The sequence below is a fragment of the Sorex fumeus genome, unplaced genomic scaffold (assembly GCF_029834395.1).
Source record: "Sorex fumeus unplaced genomic scaffold, SorFum_2.1 ptg000034l, whole genome shotgun sequence".
Lineage (NCBI taxonomy): Eukaryota > Metazoa > Chordata > Mammalia > Eulipotyphla > Soricidae > Sorex > Sorex fumeus.
The window spans coordinates 24,066,185-24,084,812 of NW_026606091.1; the positions used below are offsets into that span (position 1 = coordinate 24,066,185).

The window sequence follows — 18,628 nt, forward strand, 5'->3', positions numbered from 1 at the left end:
TCGTCACCAATCACGGTCATCCCATCCACTGTCGTGGCACCAGTCCGCGATATCCACACGACGGCACCTCATCCCATCCCACCCACTGACCCCCTGTTCACGATGAGCCACATGCTGGCCCTGGATGGGGAGGGGTGGGGGTCTCCACCCTCAAGCCCCGGCCCATCAGGCGGCCTCTCTTACACCAGCCTTTCGCGCTGCCCCCAACCCTGACTTTCCTCTAGGCCTTTCTTTCTCTCCTGGCTGAGTCTCGGTTCGAAGCTGCTCCTAGTCAGGACAAAAGCACCATCCACCAGGACGGCAGAACTGGGGACCCAATGGGCGCGTCAAACGGCCCCGCTCAGAGAGGCCAGTGCAGTGAGGGACCCCGGTCACGAGGCAGAGAGTGAGGCCGCAGGTTTGGCTCGGGTGGGTGGGACAGAGGTTCTATCTGGGAGGGGGCCAGGCGAGGGCAGTATCTGTCCCAGTCCCGTCTCCTGTTCTGACACCTCATTCATCACAGCCCGTAAGGAAGCCATTAACATGGGAGGGGGGTGCCGTGGGGGTGGGGGGGGCTGCAGCTGCTCTGTGCAGGGTCTAGCCCAGCCTGCCGCCTCCCCCTCCTGGGCTCTGGGAGCCAGACAGACAGACAACAACGATGGGAAGGGCTGCCAGGGTGTCCCTCGGCTCCGCAGGTAAGGGACGCCCACTCGCCACGGACAGACAGGTGGGTGCTGTGTGCACCACCTGAGCACCCCCACCCACCCCCTTCTGCGGGCTGAGGGTGGTGGACCCTCCCCCGGTCCTCACGCACCGATGGTGAACTCGTCGAAGGTGATGGCCGTGGCGTTGTGGCCCAAGGCATTGCCAACGCTGACCGAGACCTTGTACTTGACGGTGGAAAACAGGTGCACGTAGCGGATGTGGCAGCGGTTCTTGAGGGCCGGGTCCTTCTCACAGGCCATGAGCTTGGAGCCATGCCTGGCACCGTGACCGACACCCAGGGGGTTAGGTGTGGGGGAGGGGTCCGGGTCTGGGGTGGGGTGGGGGGAGGGCGACGGCCAACCCCCCTCCCCGAGTCCCATCCTGCTGGGTGTCGAGAGGGCAGGGCGGGCTACTCACAGCACGGTCACGTTGAAGGCGTTGGGGATGTAGGTGGGCGCCGGCAGGTGCCAGCTGCAGTAGAAGCCCTTGGGGTAAGTGTTGGAGCGGCAGCTGAGCACCGGCTCCCGCGGGGGCACTGTGGACAAGGACAGCTCGGTCATGCCCGGAGCCCCTGGTCCCCTGCACTCGGGTGGGGGGACAGGTGGGCCCCACAATCCACGCTCTCCCCCACTTCAGCCCCTCGGCAGTACCAGAGGCTGCAGGGGCTCTGTCAGCGAGGGGCTGAGGCTTCGCAGGCCACAGAGCCAGATGTTTAATTAAAGAGGAACGAAGGCTGCGTGGAGCAGGAGCACTCCCCACCTGCTCCGCAAAGGCAGGGACGGCGGAGAGCCAGGGGGCTGCGGGCCCCGGCTCGTCTGTCACAGGACGGATGCCATGGGGCTAGAGGCAGCACCCTGCTCCTGCCACCACGGCGCATCTGCTCCTGGAGGAGGGCCTGGTGCAGGAGACCACCCCTGGGAGTGCTTGGAGGGTTGCTCCCGGATCAGTGCTCAGGAGGGGGGTGGCTCCCTGTGGTGCTCAGGGTCCCTGTCGCCCAAGCCCCGGAGGGGGAATCAGTGTGTCCGCTGGTTGCTGAAGCGTTGGGGTGCATTCCCTGGAGGTCTCAGCCTACAGACCCTAGACACCCCCCCTCTGGAGGCTGAGAACTAGGACAGGCACAGAGATTCTGCAGGGACCACAGCGTAGACAGGCCTGCTTATGTGTATGTGTGTTTACACGCATGTGTGTGCATGTGCACGGCATCTCATGAGTCTCTGTTTGGTCTGAATGTGAACCTCAGTGGCAGTGCACACAGGCAAGAGGGCCCCTGAGTGACTGACATTCAGCATGTGTCTCCCTACATGGCTGGAAGACACTGCCCCCACTTTTTTTTTGGTTTTGTGTTTTTTGGGGTCATACCTGGTGATGCTCAGGGGTTACTTACTCCTGGCTCTGCACTCAGGAATCACTCCTGGCGGTGCTCAGGGGACCATATGGGATGCCGGGAATCGAACCCAGGTCAGCCACGTGCAAGGCGAACACCCTCCCCACTGTACTACTCTGGCCCAACACTGCCCTTTTGGGGGGGTGGGGGATTGTCACAACTAGAGCTACTCCTGGCTCTGTGCTCAGGAGATAAGAGAGGATGCTGAAAATTGAAGCGGGGTAGGCCGAGTGCAAGGCAAAGGCCCTCCCCACTGTGCTGTCACTCGTGGCCTGGAGGACTTTGCCTTTGGCCAGGCGAGGCCCAGCTCCAGCAGTCCTGACCCCCTGACCACACCCTTCTCCTTCACAGCAGCCGTCTGCACTCCAGGCACGGGAGAGGGTCCTGCTTAGGGCTGCCCAGTCCGCCTGCGCCAACCCCCCCCACCCCCCCCCCCACCCCCCGGCGGAGACTCTGACCTACACCCCCACACCCCCACACGTGTGCGCCTGGAAGTCCTTTCTGCCTTCTAACCACTTTTTTTTTTTTTGCTGCTGTGAGCACTTCTCCCAGCTGTCCCGCACTCAGGCATGGGGGACAGCCTGAGGGCAGCCGGCTCAGGTTCCTGGAAGGAGGCAGATTCTGGGATCTGACCCAGGCAAGGAATGTCCATCCAGGGCTCCGGGGACACTGACACCTCCCTCCTGTTCCCGCCCCCCTCCACCCCCTGCCTGACAGGTGGACAGGAAACAGGGCGGGGGTGGGAGGTGGCGGGGGTGTGCTCAGGAACCAACTAGGGACACCAGGAGAACCTTTTGCTTGCCAAGTGGCCAGAGAGACAAGAGGGGCACATGGGATTGTGAGGGAGGGTGTGGTCACACGGACATGTCCAGTGTGTGTGTGGCGGGGGAGGCCAAGGCCCTATGTGGCTTTCCAGCAGGGGAGATCATGGGCCAGGGTGTGGCCAGTGAAGTGGGCTACGCAGAACCAAGGCTGTTCCATGGCCTTGAGCCTTCAGGGGATGCTGTGGGGGGGATAAGTACCACCACCCCCTCCCCAGGCACAGCTTCCTGCCCATAGTTGCCTGCCCTCCAGGAAGCCTTTCCGGCCTCAGTTCCATCTGCTTCTGCTCCCTGCTCCTCCTTATATGCCCCTCATCTCCCCTTCCCCATCTCTCAGGGGACTCTGTGGCGTGGGGGGGGGGGGCAATGCGACCAAGGACACAGGAAGTACCTTGTGGGGGCCTGTGGGCCAGGCCAGAGTTGGCAAGCACCCCAGGAGAAAGGACACTGTGAGGTCGGCCAGCCGAGACGCCTCCACTGCCCCCTCCTGCTGCCACCCCTCCCCTAACCCCCAGCTTCAAAGGAGAAGGGTGCTGGCGAGCTGGGCCGCGGGCTGCTGCGTCAGCGTCCTGCACCTGGGCTCCCGCGAGGGCAGTGCGGGCCATGGCAGCGGCCTCTTGCCTGCCCTGGCCCTGGCCCTAAAGCGCCTGTGCCCGCCCCCCCGCTACTGCCTACAGAGCCCCCCTCTCATTTGGGCAGGTCGCGGGGCGGCCGGGCCAGGCAGGACTTCGTCTGTCATCTGGCTGCTCCTGCCTGGCCCTGGGCCCTGAGCAGAGAAGGGCTTGGGTTTCCTGACAGGGACCAGGTTTCTGCGAGGGAAAATGAGGAAAGAAAAACAAAGACGAGGGAAGCAAAGGAGAGACTCGCTGCAGCTGGAGCCCAGCTGAGGGGCCGGGTGGGTGGAGGTGGGGTGCAGCGAGAGAGAGCGTGGGAGGCTGGGGGCACAGGGCGATGAGGGCGGCGGGGGGGGGGGTGCTGTGGAGTGGGCTTTCCGAATGTGGCAGGGTGTGCAGGCTGCACAGAGACCCACCCTGCGGTTTGGGGCAGTGGCAGAACTGACGGGGGCTGGAGGTGGACCCCGCCCATGCTGCTGGGTTTGAGGCTTTGAGATAGTGGGGGCTTGGGGAGGGGGCAGGTGCCCTGACAGCTTGTGGATGGGATGTTGCTCCATCCCTTAGACCACAGCCAGGATGCCCGGGGCTGTTGACCACGTGGCGGAGCGCGGGGCAGAGGGTGTGGGGTACCCCCAAAGGCAACTGTGTGCCCAGGCGCGCTGCACTCTGGGTGTGCATGTGTGCGAGGGCGGCGCTGATGGAGACGCCCGGGGAGCCCCCACTCCTGGCCCCGCATCCAGAGTCTCTCTCTCTCTCTCTCTCTCTCTCTCTCTCTCTCTCTCTCTCTCTCTCTCTCTCTCTCTCGGACAGCGATGGGGGTTCCGGGGATGCCTGAGCGAGTGGCCGCAGTGGCGCCCCTGCGCTCCACGTGGGGCTGTGCGCGCGCGCGCCTGCGTGCGTGCGTGCGTGCGTGCGTGCGTGCGCCCCCGCTGGCCCAGGCTTTGTTTGTTTTCCTCCTAATTGGCTTGTTTTTCCATGTCCAGCCCACCAAACCGCATGTTTTTCCTCTCATCTCGCCAGCCCGCCTGGGCTGGAGCCCCCGGCACGCACGAGGCCTGCCTGCCGGCCCAGCGTAGAGGAAGGGCGGGCTGCCCACACCCCGGGGGCCGGCCAGATCAGGCGGGGCGGGACGCAGTGACCCTTCCAGCTCAAGCCCTGCCCCGACCCCACCCGCGTGCCTCCTCCCTCCGCGGGGCGGTCAAGGTCCAGGGCAGCCCTTGTGACAGCGCTCAGGCACCCCCACTTATCCTAAAGGTCCCCCCACCTCCTCCCCACCCGGTTCTCTTCCCCAGACATCTTCAGCTATAGACGGTTCCTTCCTTCCCGGGCTAAACACGCCCGAGAGAATGTGGAAAGTTCAGTCCGGAGCATCAAAGCTGAAGATGTAGAAATAGTCCCATCACGCCAATTAGGACCTGGCCCCTCTGCTCGGCTCAGTGCTGGCGCACAGGCCTCTGATGTGTGCTGCCCTGGGTTCGACTCTGGCACCGCAATAAAGGGGTGAAAAAAGAGGAGGAGGAGGTGTAAAAGCAAAAGGGAAAAGGAGGAAGAGGAAAAGCAAGAGGGGGGGGGGAGGAAGAGGAGAAAGAAGGAAGGAGAAGGAAAACGGAGGGGAAAGAGAAAAGCATCCATCCATCTGATTTGCTCTAGCCAGAATCTGAAAGGCAGGGAATGCTCAGTGGATCACAGGCACCCGTGCCCTACTTGCTCCTGGGCTCCTGTCATTTGGGCAGGGGACTCTGGCAGCGGTGGGCCCCTGACACCGGAGGCAGGAAGAGGACAAGGTCAGGAGAAGGCGGGTCAGGGCTCAGTCTGGCTGAGGACCTCGCCCAGAATGGTTTTGTGATCGGGTTCTCTTGGAAGCAGAGACAGGAAAACCCTGGATGTTTCAGATAAATCCTAATTGTTGGTTTGAATGGCCACACATCAGGGGGCGCTCTGTCCTGCTCCCTGAAGGCTGGCGAGAGATCGTTTGATACTGAGTGTTGCCAAGCCCAGTCCAGTGGTTTGTTACTAACACCAAGTGACTGAGACCACGAGGATGAGCGTGCTCTGCTCCTCAGCCACCCTTTGGAGGGCAATAAGGCAACGAGAGGTTAGCACCTGTCACTGCCGACAGAATCTGGCCAGCACGGGATGACAGGTGGGCAGGGGGGAGGGGGATGCATCTTAGAACCCCAATTCCATCTCCTGCACTACAGACGGTCCTCGAGCACCGCCAGGAGTGATTTCTGCCCGCAGAGCCAGGAGTAGTTCTAGCTCCCCACCCCCACCCCACCGCCGCCTCAAAAAAAAAAAAAAAGAGAGACAGACATTACTTCGAGGTGCAGTTCCCCTCCAGACACCTCTCAGGGCCAGCCTTACTCATGCAGGAGTTTGCAGATTCAAAACTGAGACGATGGGGTGTGGGTGATGGGTGCCAAGTTGGCCTCTTCCATCCCTCTGTGGCACTCAAGGCCGAGGCTGGGGAGGGGGGAGGGGGCCGCCAGTGAGCTGCTCCTGCATTTCTCACACTGACCACAGGGGTCGCTCCAACCTTTGGCTTGCAACTAAGACATTTGGTTAAAAATGCCATCTCTTCTGTTTAAACACAGACAAGGTTTTTATGTGGGAAAAGGATCCTCCCCACGACCGAAACATCAACTTTTCTTGGGGGTGGGGGGGGTGGGAGGGGCACACACCCAGCAGTGCTTGGGGGCTACTTCCAATTCAGAGCTCAGAAATCTCTCCTGGGTCAGAGAGATAGTATAGCAGGTAAGGCACTTGCTTTGTACGCACAGCTGATCAGGGTTCAATCCCGGGCATCCCATATGGTCCCGTGAGCACTGCCAGGAGTGATTCCTGAGTGTAAAGCCAGGAGTAACCCCCCAAGCATCGCCAGATGTGGCCCCAAATCCAAAATTTTTTAAAAAATAGATTTTTAAAAAATAAAAGGGGCTGGAGCGATAGCACAGTGGGTAGTGCATTTGCCTTGCACATGACTGACCCAGGTTCAATTCCCAGCATCGCATATGGTCCCGTGAGTAATTCCTGAGTGCAGAGCCAGGAATAACCCCTGTACATGCCAGGTGTGACCCAAAGAGCAAAATATAAATAAAAATAAAAGAAAGCACAGAGCCAAAAATAACCCCTGAGCACTGATGGGTGTGGGCCCCCCAAACCCACTCCACCCCCAACAAGTCCTGGAAGTCACTCCTGGTGGTACTGGGGAGGGAGTGAGGAATGCATGCAGTGCTGGGGGGCCAAGCATGCACTCCAGTCCTTTGAGCTATCTCCCCTGCCAAAACATCTCCATATTACAGGTGGACTGTGCAGGCAGGGCCTGAACCCATAGCCCCTCTGAGACCGAGGCAGGCACAGGCTCCACCTCTATACCAAAACCCAGTTGCACCCCTCTTGGAGCCCCAGTGGGTGGTCAGTGGTGTCTGTAGGGAACCCAGTGCCTCGGGCATACCTCCTCTCAGCAGCACCCAGGAATCAAAGAGCTTCCTTAGACGGTGGGGACACGACCACCCAGGCCACCAGCAGGAAGCCAGAGTCTCTGGTCACGGAGGAGAAGCCATCCAACTACTATTACTACCGTCTCTCCGGTTTTCCAGGATTGACTCTGCCTGCTAAAGCCAAGCTCCCGATGACCCCAACCTCACCATGCCCATGGATGCAAACCCTCTTCTGAGGCAATGCCCCCTACCCGCCCAGACCCTCCCTCAACCTGCTCCCTTCCTAGATACTTTTTTTTCCTGCTTTTTGGGTCACACCCAGCAATGCACAGGGGTTACTTCTGGCTCTGCACTCAGGAATTATTTCTGGCAGTGCTCAGGGGACCATATGGGATGCTGGGAATCCAACCCAGGTCGGCCACTTGCAAGGCAAACACTCTACCCACTATGCTATCACTCCAGCCCCCTTCCTTAGATACTTTTGGAGGAGAGACCACACCTGTGGTGCTCAGAGTTTACTCCTGGCTCTGCACTCAGGGATCATTCCTGGTGAAGCTTGGGGACGAAATGGGGTGCTGGGGATCGAACCCCAGGTTGGCCATGTGCAAGGCGAGCGCCCTCCCCACTGTACTGTCTCTATCAATCCCTTACCCAGTGCTGCTTTCTGAGGTTCAGCACTGTGTCCTCTCTCTCCTTACCCCACAACCTCTTTGCTGACTGAGTCCCTGAGTACCCCCCAGCCTAGATCCATTGTCTCCCAGCCAACCTTCAATGCTTAGTTGTTCTCCCTGGGGGCCCCTGCCATGTCTGCTGCAGATGCTGGGGGTGCCAGTGCCCTGGCCCGCACTGGCTGCCCACTCCTGCAGTGATCTGCCTAAGAGCTTTCTCTGGCCACCAGAACCTACATCGCCTGCCCAGGCACCATGCCAAAGGAGCTGGGCCACCCCAGGACTGAATCTACAAATCGAGCTCCATTCCTGAGGTGTGTGTTCAGCAGTGGATGCTGAGCATCCCTGGGTGGGTGGGTGGGAGGGTGGGTTAAGCTCCTCATCCCAAGGGAACTTCCTCCTGACGGCCACCACCTTTTCCTTTTCCTATGGCTTCCCCATCACCTCAGCAGTGCCTGTCGAATGAAGCCCTTGTATATGAATTCCCATCTTGGGCTCTGGACTTTTGGAAACCCCAAACTAAGACACTGTCCACCTGGAATCCACTATATCTTCTGCCCTCCCTCTCCCCCCCCCGCCCTTCCCCCCCACGCACACACACACACACACACACACACACACATATTCTGCTGCTCTGCCTGCACCCTGGATTTTCCCCTTTCTCTTCTCCCCAAGCAGCTCCAAAGGCTTCTTCTCAACTTCCTCCCAGCTCCCCACCCTGGTGGCATGTCTTCACCGTGTCCTCTGCATACCCACAGGAGCTTCCTCTCTTTCCTGGTCTCGTCCCCCTGTGCAACCTGTCTCTCTTTTGCAGGGCCTGTGCAACCTGCCTCTTTTGTGATGTTCTGGGGCTACTCAGGGCTCTGCATTCAGGGTGAGTGAACACGGGTCTCCTGCAAACAGCACATGTGTCCCAGTCAGCTAAGCTTTATCTCTCCGGCTCCAATCTGCCTCTCATCTGCAGGGAAGTGAGAAGGAATCTTTTTTTTTTTAATTTTTCCTTTCCTTTTCTGTTATTTTGTGGTGCCAGGGATCAAACCCAGAGCTCACACTTCCAAGGTCTGCACTCTAGCACCAAGCCACCTCCCTGGGCCCCAGCTCCCGTGACCGTCCAGTTTCTAGACTCTGGAGTCGAGCTACCCCCTCCCTGCCTCCCTGTTTACACCAGCCTAAGGGGCCTTTTCCTGCTCTCGCGGCTTCTGGGCCCCCAGAGTCACACTCAGCCTTTTGCCCAGCGTGACTTTTTCAGTATTATTCCCCCTCTCCAAATCTCCACTTCCCTTCTCCCCCTGGACCTCCCTGCTTGCCTGGGCCCTCCCCAAAGGCCTAAGGACCAGGTGCCCCTCCCACCCACCACCTTCAACCCCCACCTACCCCCCCACCATGGCTGTTCTGACTAGAGTCTGGCCCGGGGTATTCCTCCCCAGCTGGGCTCTCCTCACCAGCCCTTCTGGGCCCCCACTCATCAGAGGAAGCAAGATGGGAGACCCCCACGCGGGCTGGGCTCAGAGGACAAAGCAGGTTGGATTAAGATCAGCAGACACAAGTTATGGGGAGATGCCCCTACCCCTGCCCCCCAATAGGACACAGACTGGCTGCGAGTGATATTGGGGTGTTGGGGGGGTGGCACTTACGACCCACGTGCAGCACCACCTGGTGCCGCTGGTGCCAAGAGTCCCGGTGGAAGCAGTCGTAGAGGCCGCTGTGGCCCAGCTCCAGGCCCCGGAGTACCAGCTGGGAGCCATTGAGCAGGTCCGCTGCCAGGTCTGTCCCGTTCACCCGCCAGGTCACCGCCATGTCCCAGCTCGCTGTCCCGCATGGCAGCGTCACATCGGAGCCCAGACGCTCGTACTGCACGTGCGGGGCCTCTGGATGGGGAGGGCGGGCAGCACAGGGAGGAAATCACAGATCACAGGAGGTCACAGCTCACCACCCAGGCCCCAGGGAGGCCGCCAGCACAGGCCACCTGTCTGCAGGGAGCATCCTGGGCTGGGCGCAGGGGGAGGGGGGGCGGAGCTGAGGCTTCAGAAAGCTGCAGGTGCAGGTTCTCTGCAGGGGAGCCCTGGCTGTCCCCCAATCCTTCGTATCTTTTGATCCCCACGCACCCAATCTCTTGCCACCTTCCTCCTAAACCAGTTCTGGTCACCGATCTCGGCTGCCTGTGCAGGGTGGGACCGAGGACCCCCCGCCCCCCATCCAGGCTTTCTTTCTCTGTGTACCTCCTCCCGCCATCTTTTTCTCTTTTGTCTCCGTCCTGCCTCCTCCCCCCACCCCCACTCCCGCCAAGCTGGCTCCCCAGGACACGCCCCCCACCCCCCACAATTAGCCAGGGCTGCTTGGGCTGCAGCAGGGAGAAGGGCCAGGACCCAGCTCCGGAACCCTGGGGAATCCTAGCAGCTCTCATCTCCGCAGGCAGGAACTGCAGGAGTGGGGGGTGGGGAGCCCTAGGACAGGTCCTCTCCTGCTGTCTGCCCCCCTCCCCCTCGGTCCCCTCCCCACGGCAAGGGACTGTCGGGGCCAAAAGCACACCCCAGCCCTGACCAAAGCAATGGCAGCAGGGCGGGTGTGATGATGGAGCCCAGGAGGAGTGGCGAGGTGGGAGGGAGCGCTGGGCCCCTGGCCGGCGGAGTTGGCTGGGGACAGCACTGCAGCCACCAGGCTGGGGACAACAGCTCAGCAGAGGGGGCAGGAGCACCCCCCTCCTCCAGGCTGGAAGAAGGACAGATGCTTTCCCAGCCAGAGGGTGTGAGGAGAGAGCAGGGGTGAAGGGTGGGGGCAGAGTTGTTGGGGGGCAGTATCCCTCGTTAACACTCCCTGGTATCTCCCCTCCAGAGCGCCACCCCGCTGAGTTGGGGGATTTTCAGAGGCAATTCCTGTTAACGAGCCAATTAAGTTGGGCCAGTGGCCTCTTAATTAGACTTGTTAACACCACTGGGACCACAGGGGGTAGGAATCCCTCCACCACCAGCCGCCCCCTTCCTGACAGCCCCCAAGCCCCCTTCCCTGCCCCCCACCACCACTCTGCCCAGCCAGCAGCGCACGGGACCAGGGCCCTGTCTGGGCTGGCGCCGCCTGTGCCGAGGGGGGGTGGGGGCTGCCCAGCGCCCTGTCTCTGTCCTGCCCTTCTCCCAGCCTCTGTCCAGAGAGAGGGGAGCAGGGCTCCCCGCCAGCCCTGACCAATCGTCTGTGGGGCCTGGGACCACAGTGCAGGGGATGAACGGACGGAAGGGCGGCGGCTGGGGGCCTTGGAGGCCACAGCTGCGAGGCTGGACCAGAGGCTGGACGCGGGCCTCCCCCTGACCAGAGGCCCAGTGTCCACAGAGCTCAAGCCATAGAGCCCCCCCAATCCACCAGCCCTAGCCACTGAGCCCCCCTCCAGTCTCCCTTCCAAAAACCTGGAGCTTCCAGGAAACGTGCCAAGCCCCTCGCTCTCAGCACCACCCCCCAACAGAGAGTCCGCATCCAGCTGCGGAGACAGAGACGGAGAAGATGCAGGAGGAGGAGGAGGCGAAGAGGAGGAGGAGGAAGAGGAGGAGGAGGAGGAGGAGGTGGAGGAGGAGGTGGAGGAGGAGGAAGAGGAGGAGGAGGAGGAGGAGGTGGAGGAGGACTGACCATTGTGGAGGGGAGTGGCCATCGTGATCTGGGTGAACACATCCAGACCTCGATAGCAGCCCCGGCCACCAGTGGACCCCTCCAGGCCCACTCACACGGGGGGAGGGGCAGTAGATCCTCACGGTCCTTGAGGGGGCAGCACCCAGCAAAACTGACCATGGGGTGTCTCTTCCCCACCTCCCAAGGAGGCGACCAAGCCAGTGGGCAGGGACACAGGCAGGGCAGGGAGAAGAGGTGACAGCACAGTGACAGCAGACAAGCGCAGGCCACGCCGAGGGGAGGGACAGTCACACCCAGGGCCACAGCCCGAGAGGCAGCAACTGCAGCCTTTGTCTCTGGGCGGACAGACGGCACCCCCCACCCCCCGCCCCGGGGGTGCCCCAGTGATGTGCTGTCCATTTCAGAAATTAAATCAGGCAGGAGGGGGAGGACGGGGTTCTTGGCCCTGAGGCGGTGACAAATGCTCCAAAGGAATCAGCTGTGAAAAGGTTGTGAGCAGCCAGGATGAGAGACAGAGACAGGATGAGGTCATGGACGGGGAGCGCGGGGGACCCGGCCGGCCGAGGCGCCCTCACACCTGCGCACGGGCTCACGCAGGGGACCACGAGCCGGAAACGGTCCCCGGGGCGGGCAGGCAGGCAGGCAGCGGCATCGCCACCACCGGAGAGGACCCTGACCACAGAGGGAAAACACAAGGAGACAGTCACCCAGGGCCACATCCGCCTCCAGGAGCGTGACACCCAGCATGGGACGCGTTCCCGCCTGTGCCATGAGGACCCCCACCCAGAGGCACTGCTGCGTCAGGGACTCAGCTCCCAGGATGGATGAGAAGTGACACACCGAGGAAGGACTCTCCTCTCTCTCTCCTTTCTTTCTCTCTCCCCTCTTTCCTTCCCTCCTCTCTCTCTCTTTTAGCTCTCTTCTCTCTGTGTCTCTGTCTCTGTCTCTGTCTCTCTCTCTCTCTGTCTCTCTCTCTCTCTCTCTCTCTCTCTGTCCTCTCTCTCAGTAAGGACTCACACACGGGATACAAGATACACACAGGGTAAGGACACAAACAGGACACAATGGGGTACAGGACTCAAAAGGAGTGCAGAACTCATGCATGGGTACAGTACAAATACACAGGCTATAGGACATACATGGGGTATAGAATACACACACATGGGGACAGGACACACTCAAGGGACAGAACACACACACGGGGATAGGACACACACACACACAGAGGATGAGACACACAGGGGACAGGGCACACACACAGGGGACAAAATACACACAAGGGGACAGGACACACACGCACACGCGGATAGAACACACCACATGGGGACAGGACACACATACACACACACGGAGATAGGACGCACACACACACATACACACACACAGGGTACAGTACATACACACACCACGGTCCCCACCATCAGCCCCCTGGGGTCACTTCTCCAGCTCAGACCTTGTCTTCCCCCGTCCATTCTAGGGGGTGGGAGGGGGTGCAGTGCCTCCTCTGGAAACAAGGGGTTGGGGGCAGCTCCCAGCACCACTCCCCAGCCACCCGCTCACTGACCTGTCCCTTCCTGGGGGTGCCCGGCCCCTTCAGTGTACCCTGCCCAAGTCCCTCTTGCTTTGTCCCCATCTTCCCTGGCGGGCAGAGTTCTCCAAACTTAACCTGGTCTCCTGCCTCCTTCTCAGAAAAAAAAAATGACTCAGTGCACCCCTGGACCTCCGGCCTCTTGCATGTAAAGACCCTTTCCAGAGCAGTGGCAACCCCCCGCCTCCCCCCCAGATTACCCCAGTGCTAGCGGAGAGGCAGTTTGGGGCGGGGAGCTGGGCAGTGGAGCCAATCTGGGGAAACAGTGCTCTAGACAAGTGGATCTCCAGGTACCCCCCAGGAGAGCCCAAGGGGGACAAAGGTTAAATGGTGCCCCTGGTGGGGCTGGAGTGATAGCACAGCAGGTAGGGCGTTTGCCTTGCACGCGGCCGACCCAGGTTCAATTCCCAGCATCCCATATGGTCCCCTGAGCACCGCCAGGAGTGATTCCTGAGTGCAGAGCCAGGAGTGACCCCTGTGCATCGCCGGGTGTGACCCAAAAAGCAAAATAAATAAATAAATAAATAAATGGTGCCCCTGGAGGACCACATCTCGAGGCCAGGGAGCCAACCATCAGGATGGGGAGAGGCCAGGTTCGCTGCCCTGGAATAAGAGGCTGCAGCCTTGCCGCAGCCCCGGGGACCTCACTACAGCAGCGAAACTACAGGGGCCCTCCCACCCCACCTGCCTGGGCCCTACCACACAACGGGGAACCGGGCAGGCCACCCTTTGCTGTGACGGTGGCGGGATCTCACCCCTTTGCCTGTGGGACAGCGAGTGGGTGCAGCTCCCGCCCCCATGCACCCCCACCCACCCACCCCCAGCACTCACCCTGTGGACTGTGTCTCTGCGCGTAGACCACAGCGGCGGCGGCGGCCAGCACGGCACAGCAGGCCCAGGGCACTGGAGCGGCCATCTGCAGGGAGAGACAGACGGGGAGCTGGGAGAAGGTGCAGCAGCCCAGCTGGGGGCGTGCTGTGGAGCCCCCCTACTTCTCAGGGCATGACTGGGAAACCCCAGCCCCAGGGCCCGGGAACCTTGACCCCAGTGTCCTCCTTAACGAGGCTCAGGATTCTCTTTCAAACAACGGAAAGCAACGTTATTGGCATCCGTCGGCCGAGGCAGGCTAAGATGGCAGGAGGCACCCGGCGGCCGCGGTTTGCTGTTCGATAAGGCTGGGGCTGTCGGAGGGAGTCAACCACGGATGAGTTATGGGGCGTCCCTAATGAGGGGGCCAGTTTTCTACCAAAAAATAATAATGACTTTGCCCGTGAAGTTAGCTCCTTAGCTGCCACACTGCGCCCAGCCAGTCTGTACCGGCAGCTCCAGGGACGTCCGTGCTCAGAGAAAACCTGAAAGCTGGGTGCCCCAGGGCCCCCTCGGGTCTGCCTCCAGGGGGTCCGGCCTCTGGGCTTGGGGAACTTTGGAGAAGCAGAACCCCAGGGGAGCAATGGCTGTGAGCAAGGTCAGCGGCAGCTTCTGCGGGAGAGCACCCCAATGACCAGGAGAGAGGATAAGGTGTGCTTACTTAAGCTCTCTCAGGGACCTCATGCCCTTGGAGCCTGAGATCTCACCCAATGGAAGATGCGTATCAGTGTCTACAGGGGTCCCTGGGGCACCCAGAACACATTCAGGACACGTCCCCGGAAGCCGAGATGGACCTTCCTCCCTACTCTTAGGATGCGCCCATCAGCAGATACTCAAGACTGAAGACAGGGAAATAACTTTGTGCACCCCAAATCTGACCCTCCCACTCGTCTCAGGAGTGGGGGGGGGGCTGTCAGCCATACAGAAGCAGAAGAGACTGGGGGAGAGGGTGCACAGTTAAAGCCAGAGTCAGATCCTGAACAGAGACAGGGGCCAGGGATGCGCCCTAACCAGACAAGACCCCAAAACAAACAGGCCCACCAGCTAGAGCTGCCCTGGAAACCCTGCATGGAGCAATCCAAGCCAAAGAGAAGGGACCGGAGCCATCACAGAAATGCAAGGGCTCTTGTCTTGCACGCGGCCCACCATGCAGGTTTGGTCCCCAGCACGTCATCTGGTCTCCCAGGCCCCACCAGGAGTGACCCCCGAGTCCAGGGCAAGGAGGAGTAAGCCCTGAGCACTGCCAGGAAGAGCCCCCCAAACAAACAAAATCAGAGAGAACCAGGTAGACCCAGAGTGGAACAAATGGCACCACACAGCACCCAAGGCCCAGTCTGCAAGGCTAGAAAGGACTCGGCCAGATGCAAGCTGACAGCCCACAGGAGAAAGAGCCAGAACACCAAGCAGCTGTGACACAGCCTGGATGGTGTCGGAAACTGTACCCAAGGTGGACAGCCTGACGCACAAGCCGAGAACAGCCAGAGAAACTAACAGACCCAAGAGCAGGGACCTGCATGGAGAGACAGCTAGAGGAAAGCGCCAGACGGCCAGACACACATCAGGAAGCAGCAACACATGCTCTTGCACACACACAGCCTGAGAGACACAGACACAGTCAGACATGGGACAGATAGATCCCGGCCTGGTCACTGAAGACACTCCAGCGGGTGTCAGCCTGGAGCCGTGTGGGGACCCTTCTACCACAAAAAAACTCCATGCCCCCTCACCAGGAGGGCCCCTCATCTGCACCCACAGCCTCAGGGGCCACTGCCCCACCTCAACTGTCCCATAAGCGCGACGCCCAGGCCTCAGCTTCCCTGGCATCTCTGGCATCACTGCCCTCTCAGGCAAGACCTGGTAAGTCATCGTCAGCAAGTGGTGAGGCCCAGAAATGAACCCCAGAGTGTCCGCACTCAGAGACCAGGGGACTCCTGCCTCTCCACGGCTGCCTCTGTCCACCCTGCTTCAGTGGGAGCAGAAACCCGGACATGGCAGGAGAGGGAGATGCAGAGCGGGCGTGGGGCTGCACGAAGGGGCAGCACACGGTGGGTGGGGGCGCTGCCTGCTCCCGGCCCCTTCCCAGTGCAAAGATGCATCCCAGGACACACACACTCACACCCACACCCACACACACCCACCTACACTCACTCATATGCACATTCACGCACCCCACACACTCACACACACACACATTCACCCACCTCCACACACATGCCACACACACCCAAACACATTCCACACCCCATACACACTCACCTCCACACACTCATACCTTCCACCCCACACACTCACACCTCATACACACCCACCTCCACACTCACACACCACACACTCACACACCACCACACACACATTCACCCACCTCCACACACACCACACACCTCCACACACACATTCACCCACCTCCACACACTCATACACCACACACTCACACACCTCCACACACTCACACACCTCCACACACTCACACACCTCCACACACACACCACACACCTCCACACACACACACACCACACTCACACACCTCCACACACTCACATACCACACTCACACACCTCCACACACACACTCACCCACCTCCATACACTCACACACCACACACTCACACACCTCCACACACATTCACCCACCTCCATACACTCACACACCACACACTCACACACCTCCACACACACACTCACCCACCTCCATACACTCACACACCACACACTCACACACCTTCACACACACACTCACCCACCTCCACACACTCACACACCACACACTCACACACCTCCACACACACATTCACCCACCTCCACACACTCACACACCACACACTCACACACCTCCACACACACTCACCCACCTCCACACACTCACACACCACACACTCACACACCTCCACACACACATTCACCCACCTCCACACACTCACACCACATACTCACACACCTCCACACACACATTCACCCACCTCCACACACTCACACACCACACACTCACACACCTCCACACATACATTCACCCACCTCCATACACTCACACACCACACACTCACACACCTCCACACACACATTCACCCACCTCCACACACTCACACACCACACACTCACACACCTCCACACACACTCACCCACCTCCACACACTCACACACCACACACTCACACACCTCCACACACACATTCACCCACCTCCACACACTCACACCACACACTCACACACCTCCACACACACTCACCCACCTCCACACACTCACACACCACACACTCACACACCTCCACACACACACTCACCCACCTCCATACACACACACCACACACCTCCACACACACATTCACCCACCTCCACACACTCACACACCACACACTCACACACCTCCACACACACATTCACCCACCTCCATACACTCACACACCACACACCTCCACACACACATTCACCCACCTCCACACACTCACACACCACACACTCACACACCTCCACACACACACTCACCCACCTCCACACTCACACACCACACACCTCCACACACACATTCACCCACCTCCACACACTCACGCCCCACACACTCACACACACTCCCCCACACACATTCGCCACCCCCACACACTCATACCCAGCACACACCCACCTCCACACACTCTTTCACGTACACACACAGGTGCGAGCGTGTGCCCACCTCCACATACTCTCACACACACACACACGCACGCATGTGTGTGCCCACCTCCACACACTCTCATACACTCCACCCTGTGGGGGAGGGGCGGCTTCCTCATCAAAGTCGCCTCCATCAGCCCGATGAGTTACTGTAAGGGCCGGGCCCTGGGCCAACGGGGCTGCTGCCATGGGAGCCAAGATGGGCGCTGCTGCGAGCGGGCGCTGCGGAACGCCAGCGGGGGAGGGGGCATCAGGCACTGCAGGACCGGGGGCACCTAGCAGGAGGGAGAGAGCCCGAAGGCCGCAGGGGCAGGGAGGAAGGGTAAGTCGTGAGCGGAGAAGACAGAGCTGGGGAGAACGGGAGCAGAGAGGGAGGTAGGGAGATGGGAGGAGAGTCAGGACAGGGGGAGAGGCCCAGAGAGCAAGCCAGCAGGGTCTCGGGGCTGCCCACGGCATCTCTCTCAGCCCCCGACTGACTCCAAGAGGGCCAGAGGAGACCCCCTGCTCCCCGCATCCAGGAAGCCCCAGCAAAGGCCCCCTCTCACTGTGTCTCCCCTCGGTCCGCTCCTTCCCAGGCTGCGAGCTGCCCTGCGGCGGGAGGCCTCCAGGCTCCCCACCCCTGCCCTAGCTCAGCTCAGCTACCCAGCCCAGGGCAAAGAGAACTTTCCCAGGAATGTTCCGATCCACACCCCACAGTTCAGGGAGGTTCAGGCCCACGGAGCTCCATCCACGGGCCCGGGCTCCCCAGAGGGCCCTCCATGGGGCCAGTCTAGCTTTGAGCCCCCCCCCCAGCAGGAAGAGGGGACAGAGGACCCTGATAATTAAAGAGCCCAGTGGTCAGCAGCCCAGACAGTCCTGTCTCAGGACACCACAGTGTCACCACCATAGACACACGCACGGAGGTGACGCAGCCAGAGACAAATTCTGGGCGGAGGGAGAGAGGCTGGAGCAGGGGCGGTACAGGAGCTGAGGCTTAATCCCGGCACTGCAGGGCTGAGGACACCGGGAGTGACCCCCATGCACAGAGCCAGGAGTAGCCCCAAAGTACCACCAGGTGTGGCCCCCTGCAAAATAAAATACAACAAAAAAGAGGGAGAGAAGTTCTAAAGCCCCAATTATCTTTTTTTTTAATGTTTTGTTTGGAGGGGGAGTTATTTGTTTGGGGGCCACACCCAGCTGTGCTCAGGGCTTATTCCTGGCTCTGTGCTCAGGGATCAATCCTGGTGGGGCCCAGGGGACCCTGTGAGGTGCTGGGATCAAATCCAGGTCAGGCACACGCAAGGCAAGTGCCCCTCCTGCTGTACAAT

The 18,628-nt window shown here is 60.5% G+C and overlaps 1 protein-coding gene across 2 annotated transcripts in view; it reads right to left on the reverse strand.

Moving 5' to 3' along the window:
• Positions 1 to 18,628, reverse strand: part of CNTFR (ciliary neurotrophic factor receptor) — a 40,578-nt gene that overhangs the window by 5,520 nt on the left and 16,430 nt on the right. For both annotated transcript variants that reach the window (XM_056117252.1, XM_056117253.1), the window contains exons 3-6: positions 13,643 to 13,727; positions 9,246 to 9,479; positions 1,102 to 1,219; positions 794 to 960 (exon numbers count right to left, since the gene is read on the reverse strand). In XM_056117252.1, coding sequence (XP_055973227.1) covers positions 794 to 960; positions 1,102 to 1,219; positions 9,246 to 9,479; positions 13,643 to 13,727 — 604 coding nt within the window. The remainder of the gene's footprint in view (positions 1 to 793; positions 961 to 1,101; positions 1,220 to 9,245; positions 9,480 to 13,642; positions 13,728 to 18,628) is intronic.